The sequence below is a fragment of the Platalea leucorodia genome (assembly GCF_965183815.1).
Source record: "Platalea leucorodia genome assembly, chromosome: 14".
NCBI classification, from domain to species: domain Eukaryota; kingdom Metazoa; phylum Chordata; class Aves; order Pelecaniformes; family Threskiornithidae; genus Platalea; species Platalea leucorodia.
The window spans coordinates 7,390,554-7,413,973 of record NC_138836.1 but is presented as its reverse complement, the minus strand read 5'-3'; the positions used below and the strand labels follow the sequence as shown (position 1 = coordinate 7,413,973).

The 23,420-nt window shown below is 42.1% G+C and overlaps 1 protein-coding gene across 1 annotated transcript; it reads right to left on the bottom strand.

Annotated features, from left to right (window-relative positions):
* Positions 1-556: 556 nt before the first annotated feature.
* On the bottom strand, positions 557-23,226 carry LOC309597253 (ATP-binding cassette sub-family A member 9-like). The gene is made up of 37 exons (XM_082326495.1): positions 23,036-23,226; positions 22,646-22,804; positions 21,598-21,698; positions 21,010-21,236; positions 20,063-20,201; positions 19,360-19,545; positions 18,642-18,774; positions 17,796-17,967; positions 16,973-17,031; positions 15,871-15,981; positions 15,200-15,375; positions 14,765-14,884; positions 14,275-14,413; positions 13,646-13,736; positions 12,911-13,050; positions 12,319-12,438; positions 11,451-11,610; positions 10,985-11,151; positions 10,433-10,560; positions 9,876-10,013; positions 9,204-9,317; positions 8,609-8,779; positions 8,333-8,446; positions 8,056-8,166; positions 7,314-7,382; positions 6,665-6,756; positions 5,558-5,678; positions 5,103-5,220; positions 4,749-4,840; positions 3,814-3,992; positions 3,255-3,330; positions 2,439-2,533; positions 1,736-1,855; positions 1,318-1,458; positions 1,066-1,145; positions 918-973; positions 557-795 (listed from the first exon to the last, which is right to left on the bottom strand). The coding sequence occupies exons 1-37, from the start codon at positions 23,193-23,195 to the stop codon at positions 706-708; spliced, it is 4,665 nt and encodes a 1,554-aa protein (XP_082182621.1). The 5' UTR covers positions 23,196-23,226; the 3' UTR covers positions 557-705.
* Positions 23,227-23,420: the final 194 nt, after the last annotated feature.

The window sequence follows — 23,420 nt, the reverse complement described above, 5'->3', positions numbered from 1 at the left end:
GACCTGTTCAACCTACTGTCCTGCTTCAGCTTTACTTTAGGTCAAAGCACACCTTATTTTGACTCCACATAATAATTTTTTTTTGAAAGATGGTGATCTAAGAGCTGCCAGTTTTCATTACACTTTTCCAGGGATTGCTGAGTCCTTTCCGCTCTCTGTGTCCCCAGTGGTGGGGACCAGAGTTGGGCCAAAGGGGCTGAGCTCGAACTCATAGTGACAGCAGATTTTTGGGTCAAAACACAGCCCTGCATGCCTCCCCCAGAAAGCACCATCCCTGTTGGCTGCGTGACACCAGCCGGAAGGATGCTTCTGAGGACTGAGTGAGCCAAAGCTCTGCTGTCCTCCTACCATGGATGAATGAGGGTTTCAGAGCCTCCTCTGAGTTGGCACATGATTCTCTCCAACAACTGGGCCCCCAGCACACGCTGCGGTGCCTGCCTTGGCACCTGCAGTTTATCCCAGCAGGGTTATTCCTCAGCACAGCAAATCTTCACGAGTCAGTCTGAGCAGGGGTACAGATGAATGGCAGGCAGATAAAGGCTTTATTTATTAAAATAATAATTCTTTTTTTCTTTCTGAGGCAGAAAACCTACAAGGCTGTATATGATGTGACACAGGTAACCAAGTCCTAGGGCTGCATCTGATCACACATATCAGTAACACTGATGAAATACGCTGAATATTTTCCTTTGTGGCTTCAAGGGCTCAGGGGTGAAGTGTTCTTCGCTCCACAGCGCCGTCGGGCACCGCATCCAGATCGTGCTCCTCTGGGTCCTGGGTGAGGTCTACAAACACCTGCAACACGTCGCAGCAGAAGCAACTCTATTATTGCCAAGGACTGACAGTATTTATGCTGGTCACAGGCTGTTTCTTTTTATACAGGCAGTCTCTAACCTGTCACTTCTACATCAACATACCTGTTGCAAAGTGTGCAATGACAAGCTGTACTCCTCAAGCCTGAAATTCTGTTTAGCTGTGGAGAGATGGAAAAGGCATCCTTAAAAAACAAATCCATATGAGCAATTTGAAAGCAATCGCCATACTTAATTGATTGTTTCCTTTTACCTGCTTCTAGCTTGGAGAAAGACTGGGACAGAGGTAGTGCATCTTCCATTGGTATGTTGTAGATGAGCAAAGAAGTAGTCCTGGAAAAGTAATTAAAAAATGAACTCATCATTTCATGCCTCAGCACCAAGGTTTAGGGGTGCTTGTAGGGTTACTGTACACTCCCAGGTAAATTATTGAGCGAGGTCAGCAGGAGCAACAGAGCATCCCAGCACAAGTAAGGGCTGGGTGTGCAGCCCACAGGGTAGTGACCTTTCTTGCCGAGCCGCATGCGGGAAGAAGCGGAGAATTTCAGCGTGGAGAGCATCACTTTGCCCCGTGTCCGTCATTTTGATTTCTAGGTGGTAACTTGTGCCAAACTTACTTTTCAGATCCTCAAGGGAACCGATGTACCTGCAGAGGAGGGAAAACAGTGCTCAAATCTTCATAAGCAGCAAATAAAACAATCACTGGATATGTGCAGCACATGTACGTCCTCTTGTCTGCTTATACTGTGCTGCTGAAACAACCTACCTCCTCACAAAACTACATTTGTTACACACTTGGGACAAACCAAACCAACATTTTCTATTAGATTAAGAAGAAAAAACAAACAAACAAAAGCAAAAAAAAAAAACCCAGACTAAAAACCAGGTGGCATCTCGGTGAGTGATGCGACCCTGGTGCCCACCGTAGCTGTCCCGACACCAGGATGGCCACCCGGTCACACATCACCGCTGCCTCCTCCAGGTACTGCATGCTGAGGATGGCTGCCCGCTCCTTGCCTCTCACGGCGGTCTGAATCACCTTCCTGGGAACAGAGAGATGGCAGTTAATTCCCAGGAACAGCCAAAGAAAATCTCCTGGTTTATGTCTTCCTCCCAAAAAACAACTGAAATGATAAAATTAAAAAAGTGGTTGACTGTTTAAAAGATGTCAGTTATCTTGGTTAAAGATGACATGTGGATGCCAATGCTATGTTGCAATTTGTCACGTCAGCATCCCTTCAGATTTTACACTTTCAGTGTAAACTGTTGATGAAATGCTAGAGCAAGCGCTAGGGGTGAGTGATGAAATGAAAGAACTACCTATGCTTTTTTCTCATGCTCTGAGGAAAACAGGAATTTTTGTCTTTTGCACCAAATGCATGGGTTCAGATGGAGTCTGCTTAGATTTTTTGGGTGCATTACCATTAAGATTAAATCTGATGGTTAGCAAGGACTTACTGCCTGCTGAGTAAGGAGTTCAGCAAGTGGCACCCAGTCCTCTGTGCGTTAGGAAAAAGGGAACACACAGATGTACTCTGTCACCAAGTTATTACAATTGTAGGGGGAAGACCCACCCTGTTAAATCTATTATACGCTTCTCAGTTCTGCTAAAATGGGGCTGCTCACCACATACGGCGCTGCCCTTTCAGGTCCATGCCTGCGGATGGCTCATCCCAAAGCATGACCGTCGGATCTCCCAGGACGCTCAGCGCAAAACACAGCTGAAATGGGAAAGACATTGAGGTCAGGTCAGGTCTGCTTCTACTTTACTTGCAAAACTGGCAAGTTGTCCTGCTACATCTTAATCCCTGTGAGTCTTTCAGAAGCTGAAGGTCTTGATAGCAAAAAGCAGGAGGAAGAAGGATTAAAAAACAAAAACATCTCAGGTGTTCTTAGTTAACATATTAGTCTCCCCAAACCAGCTTTCACCAAAACTCCCAAGCCTGCCAAAGATCTGAAAGTGGTTTTCCATCCCATTAACTGGCAGATGCACACGATGGGGCATAAAGAGGTGGTTACCTTGTAAATCCAATTTGTGGTTAGCATTTATGAAGTACACAATGTGGGAGAGGGGGGAAAGAGGAGAGGAAGGATCCTGCCAGGCTGGATTCAAAAGCTATTGATGAAAAAAATCATGCCAGGAACCCACTCTGCTGTATGTGTTTCTGGGTTCAAAACCATAAGGATCTTTCATGAGCACAGTGAATTTCCAGAATTTTTTATTCAACTAAAATTTTAGGCTTCACTCCAAGAAGAAAATTTCTACATTGTGAAACAAAAAAATAAAACTTTTACAACATCAAGGACTATATTCTGCTCTCTCTGACACCAGGACAAGGAACCCAAGGCATCCTTGAGCTTGCGTGAAGGTTTTCTGTGCACCGAGTTCAAGGAAAAAAGAGCAGGATTTGCTCAAGTAGCAAACACAAATCTAACACATACCTTTCTGGCTTCTCCAGCAGACAACCTCCTAGCTGGGGTTTTTAAGTGCTTCTGGAGATCCAAGGCCTTTGCTATGCTGTGAGGAATAGAAAGGAAAAATACTGAAATGACCATCTCTGTTTGCTAACACCATGGTCAGGGGTACTGAGGAACTAGAGACTAACGTACTTTTTTTGGCTGATATGCATCACCTTGGGTTACTTGGTGATTTTATTCCTAACTCAGGTGGCAAATTAAAGAATACTTGCAGAAACTCAAGACAGTAAGTGCCACTAATGAGAGAAGCAAGCTACTAATGTAACTGGCCATAAACTGGAGCAAGTTTAAATGTTTTCTGAAGTTTTCTAGACAAACTAGAGTGAAAAACTTCATAGATAAGGGATTGAGAACAGTATGAAGTAGCAGATCTTATCAGAAAGAGGTCCTGTTTCTCCAAGGTAAAGATGCACTGAAGGTGCTGCCTCTAATTTGCACTAGCCAGGTTTGTTAGCGGAAAAAACTTTCCCCATCCTATACCTCTGCAAAAAGAACCAAAAGCTAAAATCATCTGGCTTTGTACCGGCTGATGATAACAGCTGCATCTTCTTTCCTCAGCCCTCTCACGGCAGTGTACACCTCCAGATGCTGGTGCACCGTCAGGTCTGGCCAGAGCGGGTCCTGCTGCGGGCAGCAGCCCAGGCGCCCGGGGCTGCCCTGCCCCGGCGGGGAGGCAGCTGCGTCGCAGCCCTTGAGCAGCACCTGCACAAACACACATGCCTCTGTAGTTGTAGTGTGCAATTCTCGGTGAATCAATAAGCCTCTTGGAAACACGGTAATGTTTTCTTCTGTTCTGTGAGGAACCTCATTAGCACATGGGAAAGGAAGTCCAGCATCTTTGGAGCGATCATCTCTATCTACTGTGACTTCTGCTCACCTGAATCCAGCACAGCATTTTCACAAAACCAAACAGTATTTACTACCATAAAACTTTGGGTAATAGTACCAACATGAGACTATCTTTTCCTAGTAATACTTTCCTATTTCAAACATTCAGTCCCAAATCTGTAACAGCAATGGTATTTCCCCTCCCCCAGCACATGTCATTAATCATCCTGCACGTAATTAAGTGACAGATTGTTACTAGCCCAACCCTGTTCACATTCGTTTTCAATTTCCTGGCTTTGCAAGGCTGTTTATGAAGAATGTTTGGTTTGTTGGGTTTTTTTTTTAAGATGTCAACATTTTTTACAAGGCTTGTGAAATTTCACAATGGGTTTCAAATGCACACCAAAGATTTTGTGTAGCTCAAACCCTTAAATCTGTAACATTGATTTTGATGAAAACGAGAATGTGCTTTGAGTAAATCAATACGTTCTTCTTACTTCTCTAAATACTCAGGGTTGCACGTGCATAAATTCCCTGACTTAAGAGCTGCATTGCCAGCTTGCCTTATCACATCCTTCATTTATAAAGGCATTGAGATCAACCCCCAAATGCTCCAAAGGAATCACCTACCTCCCCAGCAGTCACCGTTATGTTTCCAGAAATCATGTTTATAGTTGTGCTTTTTCCAGCTCCGTTGGGTCCTAACAGACCTAATACTTCTCCTGGAACAAATATGCAAGAACTGTTAATAATAATTATTGTTAATAAGACCTTCTTCCCTGTGTGCTAGGCAGTATCTAAAAGTATAGTAGGAGAAAGTGTTGTTCATTAACTTATCTCAATAAATTAAAACCATGAACACAGGAGCACAGGTGCGTTGGGTCTGGTTGCACATAAGAAAGTTCTAACAAAAATATGGTCTCCAAATGTGACCCTCACATTGGGTTTTAGTCATTTATAGGGGGTGCAGCAAAATACTTGAACCTTTTTTAACACTAAAAGAGAGGTTTTTGACAGCAACTTTCTTCTTTTTCTTAAAGATGCAACTGGCTTTCTTGTCTTCATATTCCTTGCGCAAACTGTTGACAACGATAACCGACTCCTGTGAAGAGATGACGTGGGAAATAAAAACTCTCCTCTTGTCCCATGAGACAGCTCATCTGTTCTTACCATTAAGTATGACTCTTTACCGAGAAAAATTCTATATTAAAAATCCAGGAACCAGAGCAAGAGAATAAAAAAGGAAAATAAGGAGAATTGGAATAAAAATTTAGTGCCAGCTAAACTCCCTCTGCTGCCAGGGGGACCGTGGGCTGGATGGCGAGATGTGCACTTGGACATTGGGAGATCAGTACATAGTAAGTGCATGAGCTAAGAAAGCAGAGACAGACCCAAAGATGGAGAATGAAAAAGAAAACAAGCCAGAAGGCTGGGTTCACCTCCTCCTGCTGCAGGGAGACCATCGCACTCCTCACCCTCTCCCTCTCCGCCTGGACTTCTGGGGACTCCTCCCCAGGGTGGTCCCTGTTCTGGGGGGCGACTGCTCTCCTCTGCTGGATCCTACGGGCGGAGGAGGAGAGATGGTATCACTGGGAATCACTTCCAAAAAGGCTTGGGTTTACAAGTTTGTTCCCGGGGCAGCGCCAATGCAGCGCCCCACAAAAATTTATTTGAATTCAGTGAGCTGTTCCACAGACAGTGTTTGCTCAGGTATTTATTCATGGGGCAGGGGGGGAGAATCCCACTGGCATGCATAAGAAAATAAAGGCCAGCTTTAGCTTTTCTTTTGTCACTAAGTATTGACTGGTCTCCTGCTCAACACATGCCAATGATCAGTTCAAGGAGAATTAAAATACATGGGGCAGGTTTTCAAAGCTATTTGGGCATCTAATTCCTACCTGAGTCACATTTGTTAATGTTTGACAATTTAATATTTTTTACAAATCTTCTCCCACATGACTTAGGTGCTCAGTCGCATGCTGTTGGTGACAGATAAGCAGAGGGCAGGTAGCAGACGACCCCATCCTGACAAAGCTTTAGGGTAAGTCTCCATCCTGCAGAAAGCAATACTGATGCATTTGAAAAGGAGTTAAAATGCTGGATTTAAATTTGTAACTATTAATTTAGTCAGCTGTAGTGAAATGTCCTGAAACCTCAGCTATGAAGCTTAATAAAAAAAAGCTTAAATCACATTTTTTTATTCTCTCCAGGACATTGTGGTTCAACTGACCTTTTATTGCAACACACTGCAATTTGCCTCCAGACACATTCAGGAAAACTCCAGTAAGTAAGGTCGGAAACTGTAATGACCCAAAGGAATAAAAAAAATCCCTCCCTTCGTTCTCAATTTCCTCCCCTCCAGATAAACTGGTTAAAACTAAAAATATGAGTTTTATCCACACTTTGCTAAATGTTTTTAAGTTCACTCCTGCTGTCAGGGGTGAGCCAGGAAGGTCTTGCCTGGCTGTGCAACACCAAGCCCACCCTGCAGACCGGGATAAGCGTGGCTCGCAAGGCACCCCGGCACCCGACTGCCCAGGACACACCTGAAGACGGGATCAAGTCTCGTAACTGCTTCTCCATATCTCATCTCCAAACAGCGCAGGAGAAAAGCAAAAATCACACAATGGATGTAAGGCTAAAAAGCAATAATGAATTAGGTTTGTATGGAGACAAGGTAACAACACACTCCGTTAATTTTAATTATAAAGGGATGCAGGAACCTCTCTCATTTACTTCAGCTATTGAAAAGCTCCAAAAGGGGAAGAAGTTAAATTGATGCTTCGCATACATTTTCATCTCATATGCAGATCATTTGCAAAAGTCTTGACTTCATACTGCAGTTTTAGCTCAAATAATCTCCCCCCCCCCCGTCATCCTATAGTATAAGAGATCACATCTTTCTTTTGTAGAAGCAGCATTAGACTGATTAGTTGATTAATAATATCTCTGCCTTATACATGAGCTCCACTTAATCCCCCCCCGCCATTTTCCCACATATGGTACAGCATCCAGGGGTCACATGAGACAAGCCTATGATTACTTGGATGTACCTCCCCTGCCAAGATTTAATGTGAAACTTTGACCACATAACCCATGCTTTATTTATGGGGAGAGTTATACAAGCCCAGCGCAAGTCCATTGCATTAGAACAGTCATCCTTTCCAAAACAACCGTCATCAAATTGCTCCTTACTGCAAAGACAGCTATGAAGATGTAATTCCATGAATCAAGAAGACCGTTATTGTGAAACAATGAGAAACGCTACAAGAAAAAAAATCAGATGATTAGAAAAATTCCTTAGCACGCTGTGCCTCAGTGCAGAGTCAGAGCAAGTGCGGGATGTAGGGATGCTTAGATTTTCTGCAGGATGGGATTAAGGAGCTTTGATCTGTACTTATTTTTTTGGGTTCATACTGCCTCAAAGAGCTGTGTCTTCCTTGGCTACCACTTCCCTGGGCAGTCTGTTCCAGTGCCTGACTACCCTTTCAGTGAAGAAGTTTTTCCTAATATCCAATCTAAACCTCCCGTGGTACAACTTGAGGCCATTTCCTCTTGTCTTATCGCTTGTTACTTGGGAAAAGAGACCAACCCCCACCTCACTACAGCCTCCTTTCAGGCAGTTGTAGAGAGCAATGAGGTCTCCCCTGAGCCTCCTCTTCTCCAGACTAAACAACCCCAGTTCCCTCAGCCACTCCTCATATGACCTGTTCTCTAGACCCTTCACCAGCTTCATTGCCCTTCTTTGGACACGCTCCAGCATCTTGGTCCCTTCTTTCACACCCAGTCTGGACCTTTTCTTCTCCTGTTGTCTTTTGTCATTCTTTGTCTTTTTGACAGTTGGCACTTTGAGAAAGGGAATTTGGAAAGCGCCTCTTGCTTTTCCAGTTTGTACCATTAGGACCATTATTGAATTTAGTAGGACATGTTTACTTACTGGTGTAGAGAACATCAACCAGCCCAACAGTGGAAACACAGGAATCAAAGCAGAGAAGGTCAAGTAAAGGGCATCGTGTAGGTCACTGAACGTATAGAGAGTGAAATTCACCTGGAATAAAGCAGAAAAACTATTTCCAATATTAATGTATTATTGCTAAAAAATAGGCTGTCACTGATTTGGGTTATTCTGCTGAATATCAGCATATTTGAAGTGAAACCTCAAGTGGCAAGATGTGTAAATCAAACGCGTCAGAGTGCAGATTCACTTCACTTACCAGAACAAAGATGAAAGACCAAATGTAACGATTGCTTCGTCCCGTGCGAAATTTAAAGGCAATTAAATAGACGAGGAGGACAAGAGATACTCCATAACCAATGACGCAAATGATCTAGAGAGAGGGACTGATGTCAGTGACCAGGAGATGGATGTGGGTGTATGAAAACCTGCCTAGAGCAGCCCGTTTCGATTAAAATGTTTAATGCAAAAACTCACTGCGAAATGAGGGAGGGGGATTTTTGTCTGCCTGTTTTCCCACACACAAAGAGCTCACCAGGAGCAGCATGGTGCTGGCCTGCAAGGGGCAGACACGGCTGAAAAGCAGCATGATCCCGAACATGAGGCACACCAGGGTCCAGAAAAGCGGGGCGTCCACCAGCGCCTGCCCGCACCAGTATGCTGAGGGGAAGAGCCCTGCGAGCCGCAGCTGGGCACGAGCCTGGAGCTGCAAAAGCAAATGAGAAAAGGGAGGTGAGTCAGCAGAGCCCAAAACATCATTCCTGCTCCTCCTCCTCCTCCATTACCCTCGCTCCTTCCTTCCCTGGCTGAGCCTTCCTCTCCCTTCCAAGCACTTTCAATTCTTTCTCAATTTTACTGTTGTTTAAAAACACATCATTCTTAAAAAGAAAAAAAAAAAATCGTCCTGACCTCAAACTCTTTATTAACACCCAAATTGTTCTGAGCCCAAGCTGATTCCCTGAGATGCAGGGTAACACGCTTTGGTACAACGTTGTACTTGTGTGGCTGTATTTCTTCTAGCATGCTACCTAGAAATACTGGCCAGCCCACCGGCACACAAACTGCTATCCAGAGACATCGCATTTGTATTCACTTCTTGTATAAGACCACTTTCAGTGCATGCTTTTTACCTTGTAATCCTCCATGCTGCTCACTGCAAAGTGAGGTGGCAAACCAGCAGCCAAAATCAGCAGGTAGCTGAGACAGATGAAAAAAAAATCGTTCCTGATTTCTGGGCTTTGTATCTGTGGAAGAGAAATTCAGAAGTCATCAATGATCAACAGCTGCCCAGGGAAAACCTGGCTGGCTCGACGCTTATAGGATGGTTAAACACGCAAGTGAGCAATAACACTAACGATAAGTCATTTGTGTTTAAGAACACAAAACAAGACAATAAAAAAAAAGCATTTATCATCTTAAAATTTGCAAAAAGTATTGGAATTACTGTAAATTGTTGAGGATAGAGACCAACATTTGATGCTGATTCTTGCCTAATGGACGCTGAAGAAAGGTAGGGTTTGCAGGTGTTACTGTTGTAGTCCTTCCATATTGCCACATACCACAAGCTTATATGTCTTATGGCACTGAAACCCTATAGAGCTCAAACACTGCAGAAGAAATTCTAATTAAATAGCCCCAGTATTAACTGCTGAGAAATGCCCCCCAGGAACTGGCCAGCACTTGGACCACTGACCCCAACCCTTGAAGGCTGCTTGTTCAACGAGGTTTCCAACCCATCCAGCCTTTATCACTTCAGCATGGCTATTTCAGTTAATTTTCACCAAGAAAGGCAGGACACTTACACTGTAAAAGGGCTCACTCCAGACGCGGATGCGCGCAGTGGAATTGAAGAGCCTTAGGAAGGTGTTGCTGAGGATATTCACAAGCATGGGGAAACAATTGATGGGTTCTGCACTGCACATGACCGTGAATCGGTAGCTCTGAAGATGTAAGAGCAAAAGATGTTACCTTCGTGCCCGTGAGAGGAGGAGCTGACCGCAACAAGGGGTTTAGAGAAAAGCAGTGACAAAGGCAATCAGTTTTATTGGTGGGACCGCGGAGACCTGGAAGTCTGCTAACAGGTACCACGAGCAAAATGATCGATAAAGACAATTTCTGAAGAAAAGCACAAAGACTTGTATTAATGCTTTCCTCTAAAGATCACAGTAAAGAAGCATACAGTGTAAAAGAACCAGATATAATCCTGGTTTCCGACAAACAGGATTACTGATATTATTTAATATGTCAAACAAATATTATCCCTTTTGCTGGTGTGTGTATTTCCCTGTGCTTCATTTAAACACATTTCAGAAAATCCAATTGATATACAGGATGAAAGAACAAAAAAAATACCACTCACCTGGCCTTCCAGGGATATTTTTATAGCTCCATTATGTAGTGGAATGCTTGTGATGTTTTTTTCAAGAGTTATTTCTGGGATTATGTTTTGACTCTTCAAAGCAGAAATGAAATCTTCAATTTGTGATCCTGAAATCAAGTCAAGAACAGAAATTAGAATAATTACTTTTTTTTCTTTAAATATAAACATTTTCCTATAGACAAGTTCCCATTCGCAAAGCAGAGATATATTAAAAAAAAAAAAAAATCAGTCAGAATCTAAGCAAACCTATATTTTCTCTATTTTAATTAAATCTGGTTAAACACAATGTATATTTCCACAGTTAATTTATTGCTTTTTTTTTTTTTTTCCCTGGATGATTATTCTTCTAAATGCCAGCTACTCCGTTATCAACACTAAAACTGGATTTGCTTTTGCTCAAAAGAAAACACTTCCCAAAGCCACAAATATGTAAAGGAACGTACAGAAAGAGTAAGGCAAGGTTGGTCTATCAACTCTAAGAGGATTCAGAGTGGTGCAGAAAGCGAATCAACATCACATGTTCTTCTTCACCTGTATCATTGAAGATGAGAAGATTTGTCGACTTATTTTGAATTTTCTCTTCAGTGGGAAGAAAATACGGGCTAGCTGTGATTTCCCAGTTGCTGGAGCCAACCCACAGTTGAAATACAGTGAAAAACATAAGCATTTGAAGAATAAATATTCCAAAGAACAGCAACCTAGATGGAAAAACAGACCACAAGTGGGTCCAGGGGAACTCCGCCTTTAACAAATTGTGTGATTTATGTTGAGAAAGGCAAGGGGAAATTTAGAACTTAAGCAATTAAGAGCTCTACCAGTAAATTCTAACTGTCCTTATTACTGCAGCTTTTAAACATTTCCCACCTAATTCTTAGCTTCCAAACATCTCCACCAGTATTAAAGCCTTCCCTCAGTCACTCAAGGGAACGATCAAATCCTTGGGAAAGCACCAAGCCAGCATGAGGGCTGCAGAGTAGGTGAGAGCTCCCGTACTTACATGGACCTGAGAAGCCTTCCTTCGTGCTTTAGTTTTAAGAAGCGCATTCTCATCACAGCACACACTTGCCGCCTCCAGAGCACCATCCCGCTCACTGCCGCACTCCCTTCATCGGAAAACACCAGGAGGCTTTGGTCCCTCTCCTCTAGGTCTCCATCTTCTGCGTGTTCACCACGAGAAATACCATTATCCACAAAGAGTGTTCAAAGGACACATTTTAATCGCAAACAATCAACAAGGATCTTCTGTTCTGAATAGAAGAATTCTTTCATTTTTAGCCAGGAAAGAAATAGGGGCAGAGAAAAGGGGCCATAAATTAACAGGCTGCCCAGGGAAGTGGTTGAGTCTCCATCTCTGGAGGTATTTAAAAGACAGGTAGACGTGGTGCTTAGGGACATGGTTTAGTGGTGGACTTGGCAGTGCTGGGTTAATGGTTGGACTTGATGGTCTTAAGGGTCTTTTCCAACCTTAATGATTCTATGATTCTAATTTACATTGGTGAATTCAGACTGGCTGAACCTGGGCTCGTATGGCAACACATCCGATATCTTCACTGGCCTTGTGAAATGCCTTCTGGCTAGTTTATCTCTTCCCACCTCCTGGTCTGGGCAGTATACCCTTCGAAAGCAAATACCCTTCCAACATCAGTCTTAATTCATGTGCTTAAAAGCCTATGGGAAGTTGAGACTGAATCATCTAGACTTCTTCAAGAAGATATCCTTCACTAAAGGAAAGCTGAATACAACGGCAACTCTTGACCTACCGAAACCTACCAAAATTCACATTTAACAGAAACTCATTAGATATTCAATTAAAACATATATAACCTTAACTGTGCCACACTTGCAAATAGGAATCAATGTTTTACCTTCTTGACCAATGGCTTCCTCGCCCTCCAGCTTCAGGAAAACATCTTCCAGGGTTGTCCTGCTAACCTCATAATTAACAACCCCCTGCAAAAGACTGCTCTCGAGATGGCTGAACAGATCTGCACAATAGAAACAACCAGACTCAACACAGCAACCAAGGCTAGTGTTGAGCAGAAACTCAGACTGGCGTGATTAACATTGTACTTTCTAGCAGTCACATCATTCATTTCCGTAACTTAAAAGCCACGGCAAAATTATTGTGCTCTTTAGAGGTAAGTAGAAAATTCAGATTTCTTGATTACCATGGGCCTTCCTGGTGGGAGAAATCTCATCCTGAAACCAGAGGAGACTCAGTGCATTTTAGCTTGTAGATTAGTTGGTGGATTTTCTTTTGTTCATCTGCAGTATTGATATTACCATGTCCATTAGAGGCTTTTTTTAAGGCTGATGTTTATGCAGCTCTGGGCTTCCTAATCCCATGCAGTACGGACAAGGAAATGGAGTTATTCCCTTCACAGCAATTTTGCTTTCTGCTTTTCCCACCACTTGGTTTCCCTTTACAACCCTGACGCAATGACAGGCTTTTCTTACCTGGGAAGCTGTCAGTGTTTTCCAGAGGTAGCATATAGCACAGCTCACCCCCCTTCTGTCCTTTGGGCACGGCATTGGGGATGTACTGTTTGACCAGGGATGATGTAAGCTCAGGGTCACACAGGTCATTTATGCGCATTCTGTTCGTATTAAAAAGCAATTGCTATAATATTAAATGAGAAAAAAAAACGCATGCATCATCCATTTAAAATACAAAGCCCGCGGTTGTTCTTCAAGCCATAGGGAAACCTCCAAAACTGGGCAACGTTTCAGTGGGAATTTTTATAGACCTCTGCAGTGCCCCTGGTTTTGCCATGCATGCGAGAAATAGTTGAGGTTAAGAATAATGATCCTGGCCAATACTGCTAAACCAAGAACACAGAAATTAAAATCTAAAGAAAAACAACTTTACATTAAAGCTGTTGTATGTCACTCTGGCACCACAGAGTATGTGGAAATTGCAGTTCATCTTACTCTGGTCCCCTTTTGGCTGCGAAGGAGGTTGCAAAGTCATGTTAACTACATGCTCAGAGCTTTCAGGATTGGGTTCCAAAGAAAAGCAGCTTGCTATCCAAAGCAAGATATTTCTGGCAGCCTCAAAAGTTTTCTAAAATGAATTGTCAAGATTTCTATTACTCTATATAGAAACTCTATAGAGACACAGACTCTACAAGAAAATACATCAACTAGAAGCTTTTAATAAAAAAAGCGATGACCAAAAAGAAAAGGATTTACCTTAAGTGATAGCCAATTCCCCATTTTCTCTTCAAGTACAGAGATGAGCCCACACACTGTAATCTCCCATTTGAGAGAAAAGCTTTCCGATCTAAGGAGGTGTGAATACAAAGTATTTAGGGGGGGATTTACAACAGTGCAGTAGACTGACCTCACTCTGCTCCTTCTGAACTCAACATTTTTATAATGAAGTTGAGAGGAGTAAAACCAGGCCAGTGCTGAAGGTTTTTTTTCTTTTTGAACTGCTGCCTTTCTCCTAAGCATCAATGTTAATCTTTTAATCATGTATTCTTACAGGCTTACGGAACATTTCCTATGCAGCCTGGGAGCAATAAGGAAATAGGAAATATATTAATTCAAACAATATCACTAATTTGTGTGGGTGCTGCTACTGGTACATCCAGATAATAAGCAATTGCTTCATCCTGAAGCAGAGCACAAGCAAGGTCTTGGAAGAGCACATCAGTCCAGTTTTAGCCTTTGCTCAGCCCAGGTTGAGTGGTCGCTATCAGACAAAAAGTGTTCAGCGAGCACAGACTGCAGCGTGGCAGGACCCATATGTGGGCTATGCAATGGGAAACCCTCATTTTCAAACCATAGTCAACCACAGTGTGAAAATCTGGGCTCACCAGCCTGAGCATCAGCCTCCTCCATGGACTGGGTCGTGAAGAGCGTCACGCGTCCAGCCTGGCGTTCCTTCAGAAGGCTCCACACGTGGTGCCTGGAGCAGGGATCCAACCCAGCCGTCGGCTCGTCTAGAAGCAAAACCTGCAATGGTGAACAAGATCAGACCTCCATGTGTCCAAGATGGCATTTCCATGTTTACATCATTTCATTTCACGCTTTTGATGATCTCACTCTAAGACTAAAATGCATCCTCAAACATAAGCCATTTTTATTGCTCTTTTTCCTATTACAATATTATTACCCTTTTCTTTTAAAATAGGGTTCTCATTGACCTAGATTCCTTGATCCTTCCAGCAGCCAAGTGAATTAGTAGGTCAGCAGACTTGGAGTGCCAGGGGAAAACCACAAATGTCTGCGTGCCAAATCGGAATGCAAAACTATACGCTGAAGCAGTACATGTTGTGTGTGTGTGTAAATGTGACCGGGCCCTACCTGGGGATTCCCTAAAATTGCAATTCCAAGAGACAATTTTCTTTTTTGTCCCTCACTCAGAATATCAGCGTGGATGTCCTGAAGGTCGGTGAGGTCCAACATCATGAGAACTTTCTGCACCTTGGCAATACACAAAGAAAAGAGCAAGATTTCCAAAGCACTGGTCACATTTTAATTCATACATGGCTACATACAGTACAGGAGATTATAACTTCAAGATTTTAAAATTATCTACTTTAAATGGATTTGCTTAGAGATAAGTACTGCAAATCTGAATCATAACTCTTACGACATGAGGATAAGAAAGAATTGAAAAAACACTTCTCCCCTAAATTAGCGTTGTTCTCATTGCTGGTGATAATCTTTTATAAAGAAAGCTCAAAGTGTCCAAGATGCTGTAAAACAGAGGACAGTGACTGATAAGCACATACCAACCTCTTGCTCTACTTCCTTCCGCTGAATCCCCTTGATGTGAGCAAACGTTCTCAGGTTTTCCTTCACCGTTAAGTTTTCAAAATGCAAATTAAATTGGGGGCAAATCCCAACCATTGCCTGAATTCCTTCCATATCCTGTACTTCAGCCACTTTGTAGTTGTATATCATTGCAGAACCTGCACATAGGAACAAACAAAACAAATTTCGTCCTGTACAGTGTTTCCCATTCATAAGGGGAAAGCAGCCTGCTGTGTGTTCATACCTTTGACATTAATTTCAGCATTGTGTGTGTTTCTCAAGTGTTTAAAAAAAAAAAAAAAAAAAAAAGGCAAAACAACTTTGTGTTGCCCAAAGCTTTAATATCATTCAAAAATATTCCAGAGCACCAAATCTCTCCCTTAAAAACTAAACCATATTTCCTATAGGTATGCAGCTCATGGAAAACATCAGGCCATCCAGACGGAGAAATAACTGTCTGTGTATGCTTGCACACAGGAGCGTATCCACAAGGGATGCATTAGCCCTGAAGCTCGTGTTGAAGGAGCAATCTGCAATGACAACGAGCCAGACTGAATAACTGAGGGAAAACTTGTTTTTTTGCATCTTGTCCCCCTCACACTTGAAAAAAACAAACAGCTTCTCCTCTTCAGCATTCAGGTCCATCATCTTACCTGCTGAAGGCTTGGAAAATCCACTGAGCACATTTAAGAGAGCACTTTTTCCAGATCCACTGTGACCAAGTAATGCAGTGATCTGGCCTTCATATATTTTTAAGGATAAATCTAGAATAGAAATAGGATAATATTAGGATGGAAGTTTATGAGAAATAGACTTGTACCTGCAGCTTGCTGCCAAGTATGGCAGAGGAATGACATTTCTTTTGAAGCTGAGAGGCAAAAACACAGATCCAAAAACATGGGTTGGATCTTCAGAAGTTAGGACTAAACTTAGTGAGGAACTTGCAGTCATGTCTTGATTGAACTGAGGGAACAAATGATTAACTTTAAATACTTAAAGAATTTTGACTTCTATTTTCTACGAGGTTCATAACCTTTTATTTTAGCATGGCTCAAGAAAGAGTCCACAGAAAGAGAAGAGCCCACAGCCTTTCCAATGCATGAGATTTCAAGAGTTATTTCAAAGCAGCCAGACTTTGCTACCTCATTTCCTTTAAAAAAAAAAACAAAAACCACAACACCTTATTTTGTATTTTTGTGGGTCGGTTGGGTTGGATTTTTTTTAACACAATATAAACCTCTGAGACCATATCAATATTTTCACCGTCGATTGGAGTTCTTGTTAAAGAAAAGCATTTAACAAATATCCCATGACTATGCCATGACTATGCCAACTACTTGCATACCTGCAGTTGGCAGATGTGCAAGTGCGTGGAGAACACTGGTCAGCCAGTGACAGCAGCCTTGGCTCTAGCCAGCGACCAAAAAAATAAGTTTTGTTTGCCCAGAAGAGTTTACATTTTGAGGGCGAGGTTTGAGAGGTGATTTTTATAGTGGTGCATGGCTGCAAAACCCACAGCTTTTAAGGAGACTTCTGCTGTTGCAAAAAATAATAAATAGTAATTTTCCTGGAGTGAACAGGTAGATAACAGCCTGGTAGAAATTTGCCAGTAATTTACCCCAGCAGAAATAACCATTGCATAATGCATTTTAACAGTGCTGGAGGCAGAATTAAGTACATCCAGTACATTTCAAAACAGTTTGGATTCATATCTAGTGAAAAAAGAAATTAAAAGAATTCCAAAACCTCTCTTACCACTTAAAGCTTCGGTTCTCTTGTCCCTCTTCTTATATATTTTTTTAATATTGTTTAGTCTAAAGGAAAAGTAAGCAAGCCATTACTATTGAATCTCACAATTTTGGCATGTTTCCTCTGCCTCAGAGTAACCTTTGAAAACTATTGGAAGAATATTTTCAAGCTCCTCCTCAAACTGGTCCTGCTCATTACCATCAGGGGTTAGCGTAATTCCATCTGAAGCAGTTGCTTTATATAATTAATTTCTTGTACGCTTAAAGGCAGAATTAACTAATGTACTTTTCTAAAAGATGTTTAAAAGCTTTCAAAGTCAAACTCAAAGAATACTTAGTGAATGAAGTGGGAGGCCCTAGGGAATGAGAAAACACATGTCTATATAATTAAATGCGATGACCTAGCTATTATTTTAGCAGATTTATATTTGCTTTCTAGTAACAAGCAACAGGCAGCAACAGCAATGGGCCAAACTAGCCCCAAAAGGATGTAAATAACAGTATCTTATGCAGCACACTCCAGCAGCAGCGTTCTTAAAGATGATGGTGAAGGGGAACAGGCTCACTGCTGCTGCTCTGCAAAGATGAAATTGCTGGGCAGCAAGTCAGTGCCTGGCACGGAAGATGCACCATGTCCACTAAATGTTCAAATCCAGCTCTGGAGCAGAATGAAACACTGAACGAACCCTCCCTTTCATGTATTTGCCATTAACCTTATCTGTATATGTTAGACAGCTCAGTCTAACAATCGCCAGTGCAATATGGCTACACTCTCTAGAGTCAAATATAACGTGTAGCATTATATTTTTCATGCCTACAAGAGTCTTTACCTGATTGCTTCCTTCCCATCGAAGTCTGGAGGCATCGGCTCAGTGTTACTGCTGAGGATAGGATCGTGGCTGCTCTCACTGCCAGCTCGCACCCCCACGTACCTACTCCTGGGCTTGAACCAGTATGATGGTCTCAGGAAGAACATAGGTGGATACGGTACTCCGTACTTGCCTAATTCAGAAACAAAAAAGGTGAAATGCCAACCAAAAAATGTTACGTGTCAGCTCAACCTTGATAAATGTCATGTCCAGCCATCTCTTTCTCTACAGCTGCAGAATACCACCTTTTAGCAGTGTAAAAGGATTGGTAAGTTCTGCAAAGTCATCCATTCATCCATATCTGTAAATGCAGGTGAAGCACAATCACAGCAAAGACCTCATGTACCACCTCTTTGGCCCAGATGTTATAGGAAAATCAGGTCAAGTCCTACAACATCCTTTTAAACCCAGTTGTTAGGGCTGCTGGAGTAGATATAAAGGATCTCAGTGCCTTGCTGCAAGATTTAATGTTCCTTTTGGAGCCTTTTGAGGCAGGGCCAAATGAATTAGCTACATGCACCCAGCTTCTGGGAAAACAGGATTCTTCCCAACCATTTTTTCCCCGAGCAATGCAGCAAATGCAGTTTTCAGCCCCTCACATAACGTGGCACGGCTCATTGCTGTTAAGATACCATTCCACAACCTGACCAGCTCACTACAGGACGCCTTTTTTGTTGCTCCGTGTACGTTACAGCTTTCTCAGCTCTATCCCACCACTTCTTTGGCACCTTTCCCCCTATGAGGGGAGAGGATTATAGAAGAAAAATGCAAGGAAATTTGTATTCTTTACCTGACATTTCTACTTACCAGGCAAAACCTTATCAAAGTAGATGGCCAACAGCAAATACAAGACACTGTCAAGGGTCAGTATGATGTATAGGTTAAAGAAAGGGTACAATTCTGGTGTAAAATCTGGTCCATATTTTTCCAATTTTACCATCTAGGGGGGGAAAAAGCACAAGTCAGATGCAATACTTCCTTTAGCCAGAAATACTACATGCAAGTTACTGCTGTGTCATCATGACCATTTTCACCAGAAACCCATGCCTGCTTGTGATCACAACGCTGTTTCCAAGCAGGGCAACACTTTAGTATGACCACAAGTATCAGAAGTGCTTCCGTAAGCTGAATTCAAAATCATACAAAAGAAGTTACTACAGCAGAAGCGTGATGCACACAGTATTTGCTGGGGCAGCACTTCAAGACCTCATGGTTCTTGCAGATCTTGGTACCCACCAGACACATCCCACTGCTGCAATAATTTTCCAGAGATCGAAATTTATTGTATATACAGAGCCAGTAAAATTCGTGGTGCAGCTGAGAGTCTAACTATATTTGTTATGAATTAGCATGTACCTTTTGGAGTCAAGTTTTCTTTTTACAAAGCATCTAGGGCAGAGGGACACGATTGGGTCGTTATGGCAATGCAAATTGTGTACGGCAGCTACTGTTAGCTGGCAGAAGTCTGCAGCATGTTTGCTGCAGGCTGAACTTTTATAATGTGCTGGCTTTATTTTGAACATACCTTTGAGATGCCAGCTGTAAAGGCAAAAGGACTGAAGAGATTAAAAATCCATTCCAAGGATGCTGGTAGTTTTTCAAACAATGTCAAAAAGCCCAGCAATCCAAAGATGATGTGAAGGACAAATCCCACGAAACTGGCAATGTTTGGCTGCTTTAACAACGAACTGAGCATGAAACAGAAGTGAATCTGCAGCAGAGAAAATCAGTAATTACCAGGATGCATTTCTGCTGGCAATTAAGGAAAAAACCAACATGAAAATCCAACAAGCAACATTAGAGACCCAGCTGAATTTCAGTTGTCCCCTACAGATGCACATGGCACATCACAAGGCTTGCGTATTTAGCAGATAGTTCTGATATTTAGGGCAGGTCTATAGGGGCAGACAGATCAGATCCCTCTCGGCCTCCCGAGGAGGCTGGATGCAGGGAGGAAGCCCTGGCCCCAGGGGCACGCAGCAGCAGCCTTCCCATTAATGTGGGTGTTAGCACCTCTCTCTGATTTCAAGTCAGGATCTCCCAAAATGTAATAGGAGTGATATATTAGCCTACAAATTATAACAATAAATCCCAGTAGCGGAGAAGTTTTTGTTACTATCTCATATAATGCCCAGCCCTAGAGTACTCTGTAGTCTTTGAGTTTCAGATGTTTTGATTAGGAAATGGAAAAAATGGTGCATTAGCTAAGAACACAAAAGCAGACTTACAGACGCTATGCCATAAAAGAAATAAAAAAAATATATTTCAAAAAAGTTGTGATCATGGATGACTCCTCTAATCGTGATCAGTGTCAGCAGACTTGCCGTTACTGCAATGTAAATGGTGTACAGCAAGCTCCAGGATAACCTACAAATAAAAGCACTGTTATTTTTGCCTCTGTACTTGACAGCACATGCCATTACATGGCCAGTACAAGACATACTCTTCTTAATTCAAATAATTCTTAATTCCCAAATACACTTCCATTTCCAGTTTCCAGACTGGAAAGGTGCAAATATCACTGTCTTGCACCTATCCAAATCTCTGCAGACGCAACGATGCCAGCAAAGAGCCACAGGGCATCTAAGCACAGGCTCTGCAGCCAGGAACGCTTATTCTTATGCGTTTCCTAATGATGTGAAATACTCATGTTCAGAAGGCTTTGGAAGCCTGTTTTGATAGACCCTATGTCCTCCTGTGCTTCATCATTTGCAGTTTTCTCCCAAATCTGTTGTTTCTTCACTTTTTGTGTTCTTTGTGTGTATCCACTCAGTTCCTGGAGGCAAGCAAGAGCTCAACACCAAGAACCTTGCTTACACGCATCTCTGCTGCATGAAGAATGCTCTCTCTCCGTTTTTGGGGAGGAGAGCAGAGCTAAGTATAACAAGCAACAACAGAAATCCTGTATCAGAGCAATGTGCTTGGAAACCGAGGTCCTCCAGCAAACAGTGTGTTACAGATAAAAGCAGGAAAGATTTTCCTTCAACAACACGCACAATTTGGCTTCAGAGAGCCCAGACGTATGGTTAGGCAATTGCAAATGACTGCTGCTGGGGAATTACTGCTTCTCAGCTGAGCAGTGGTACCAGACTCACATCCATCCTGCAAGCTAATATACAACCGGTATACATAAGATAATTCCTGTAATTGCACAGTTTATTTCTATGAGACTTACCAGAATGAGATATCCTGCAAACCCATTGCTCTCATTAATACCTTGAGCTTCTTCTTCTCTCTTATAACTTTCACTGATAAAAAGTACATATAGGGGGAGAAGCACAATATAATGTAAGTAATGAACCAAATATAATCCAATTTATACAAAGGTTTGATCAAGGGTGATTTCAGACGAATGCCGCTAATTGACTTCATCTCTTCCCAGACAGAATGGTTTGTCTTCATCTAAAGAAAAGAAAATAGCCATTAATTTGATTTTCTCTAATGAAACAGCCAACATAAGAACAAACAGATTTTCATAAGCATTAAAATTATTAGTTTGTCAATAACAATGTTACATTTATAAGTGGCAAATAACCTCAATATTTAGTATCCTTTTATACTGCCTTGTAAGAAACACTAACGCTGCCTTGAGCCAGGAGAATGATCTATCATACTTTTAACTCTTGAATCACACTATGTATTTAAAAAATTAATGATCACAGAAAATGAACTGGTTTGGGTTTTTTTGGTTGGTGGGTTTTTTAAGTTTACAGATAATTCTGCAAAGAACAGAAAACATATTTTCCATCATGATCATCCTTACTTCTATGACTGCTGCATCAATGCTGGACTGCACTGATAGGAAACCTGCATACCAGTACAAAGGGACTTTGCAGTTACTTGATGAAAAATTGGAGCAGGTATCTGTGGGAAAGAAAAAAAAAAAATTAAGAATTTGACCTATATAATTCCGTATATGTGTGTATATATATGCTTATGTACATGTGAGGGGTTGAAAATGTACTTGACTTAGGAGAGGAAATCAAGATTTAGTTTTACTCAGCCTTTTTTCTGGAGCAGCCATTTTTCTCCAAAAATAACGTGGTACTGGGAGTTGGTGGCTTTGGCTCCCTAGGCCACCTGATGTGGCACCAACCCTGTCGTCACAGCGCCATGCTCAGCTCTCCTATTTTGGCAGGAGCCTGGGCTCAAAGTACAGCAACCGTAAACGTGCCCAACGCCAAAGGCAGGAGAGGAGCACCCCTAGGAAAGCCAGAGCAAACTGGAGCTGGGGCCACATCTACACACTGACTTGTGTAGACAGAACAAATAGCCTCTCCATCGTTTCCATTTTCCAAGACCAGTTCTTAGCAAAATACTTTTTTTTTTAGCCCGTCAACTGATGAACTCACATGATTTTTATATCTGATAATAAGCTTACTTTTTGTTTTGGATAGTTTACTAATTTTAGTCAGTCAATAGGGGTGCATTTGATCAAAGTAGTAGTAATGTGGACAAATGTGTGTGCAGGTTTATGTTTTAATATATTAAATATATGTCCATGCGCTGTATGTTAGAAGGACATTAGTGCACACACCATGCTCATTTTCAGGGCATGGATTTGACACGGTAAGACACAGAAGGGAGAGCGACAACAAGGATTGTGGATAATGTGTATGTGTTCTTAAAAGTTTTTTCCCTGACATTTGTTTCCTTCTAAGTGAACAAAATCTCAAATTCTAATTAATATAATTCTTGAAGCATTTAGCACATACAGCCTTGATCCCTTCTGAGTGGCATGGCATCACAGAGATCCATCTAAGCATTTTTTAATGTAAAATCAAGTTATCTGGTTTGATTTATTTTGTTACCTATGTGTTCAAAGGCATCATTTGGAGATACCACACTGTAGCCTTGAAATCTGAGACGGTAGGAGAAGTCATCCTTAAAAACAACACCAATAATGTCTTCCTCCGAAATTCCTCTTCTTTCCATTTTTTTCTCATTTTCCACCTCTTCTATTATTATACCTGTCATTAAAAAAAAAAAGAAAAAAAAAGAAAAACAGAATAAAACCGTGACAGCTGAAACTTCGATTAGTCTTGCAGCAACATAAAAATGTGCACCGGCCACAATTTGTACCCTCAAAAATTGTATTGTCCAAATCCTTTTCTCCCCCCGCCACAATGAAGACCAAGGTGCCCACATGTGTCGGGGTGGGTTCAGGCACTGCAGCTACAAGGATTTAAGAGCAGCGTTACCTGTCATTGCAGAAGCCGAAGCCACTTTGCTCATTATTCGCCTGGTGGTGTTTGTTACAGGTGTGTATGCAAGGGTAACTCCTGTAGCGTTAAAGGCAGGATCATCTAGTCGTCCGAGGAAGTCATAAGGGATTTCTTGCCGCGGGCGGTGGAATATCATTGTTGATGATGTTTGTATTATTAAGAGTAAAACCACCAATGTCATCCATTCCTAGATGAAAGGAAGGAAATGTAAAGGTGAGTGGCAGCACAGTGAGTTGGAGGTTGGGTGGCATGGAAAGTGTCTTCAAGGACCTTACTCATCCAGCACTGATCTGGCTGCACAGTCTGGCTCCTCCAGCCGTGAATGCCTGCCTTCTGTAAATGAGGAAGAGCTGTTTCACAG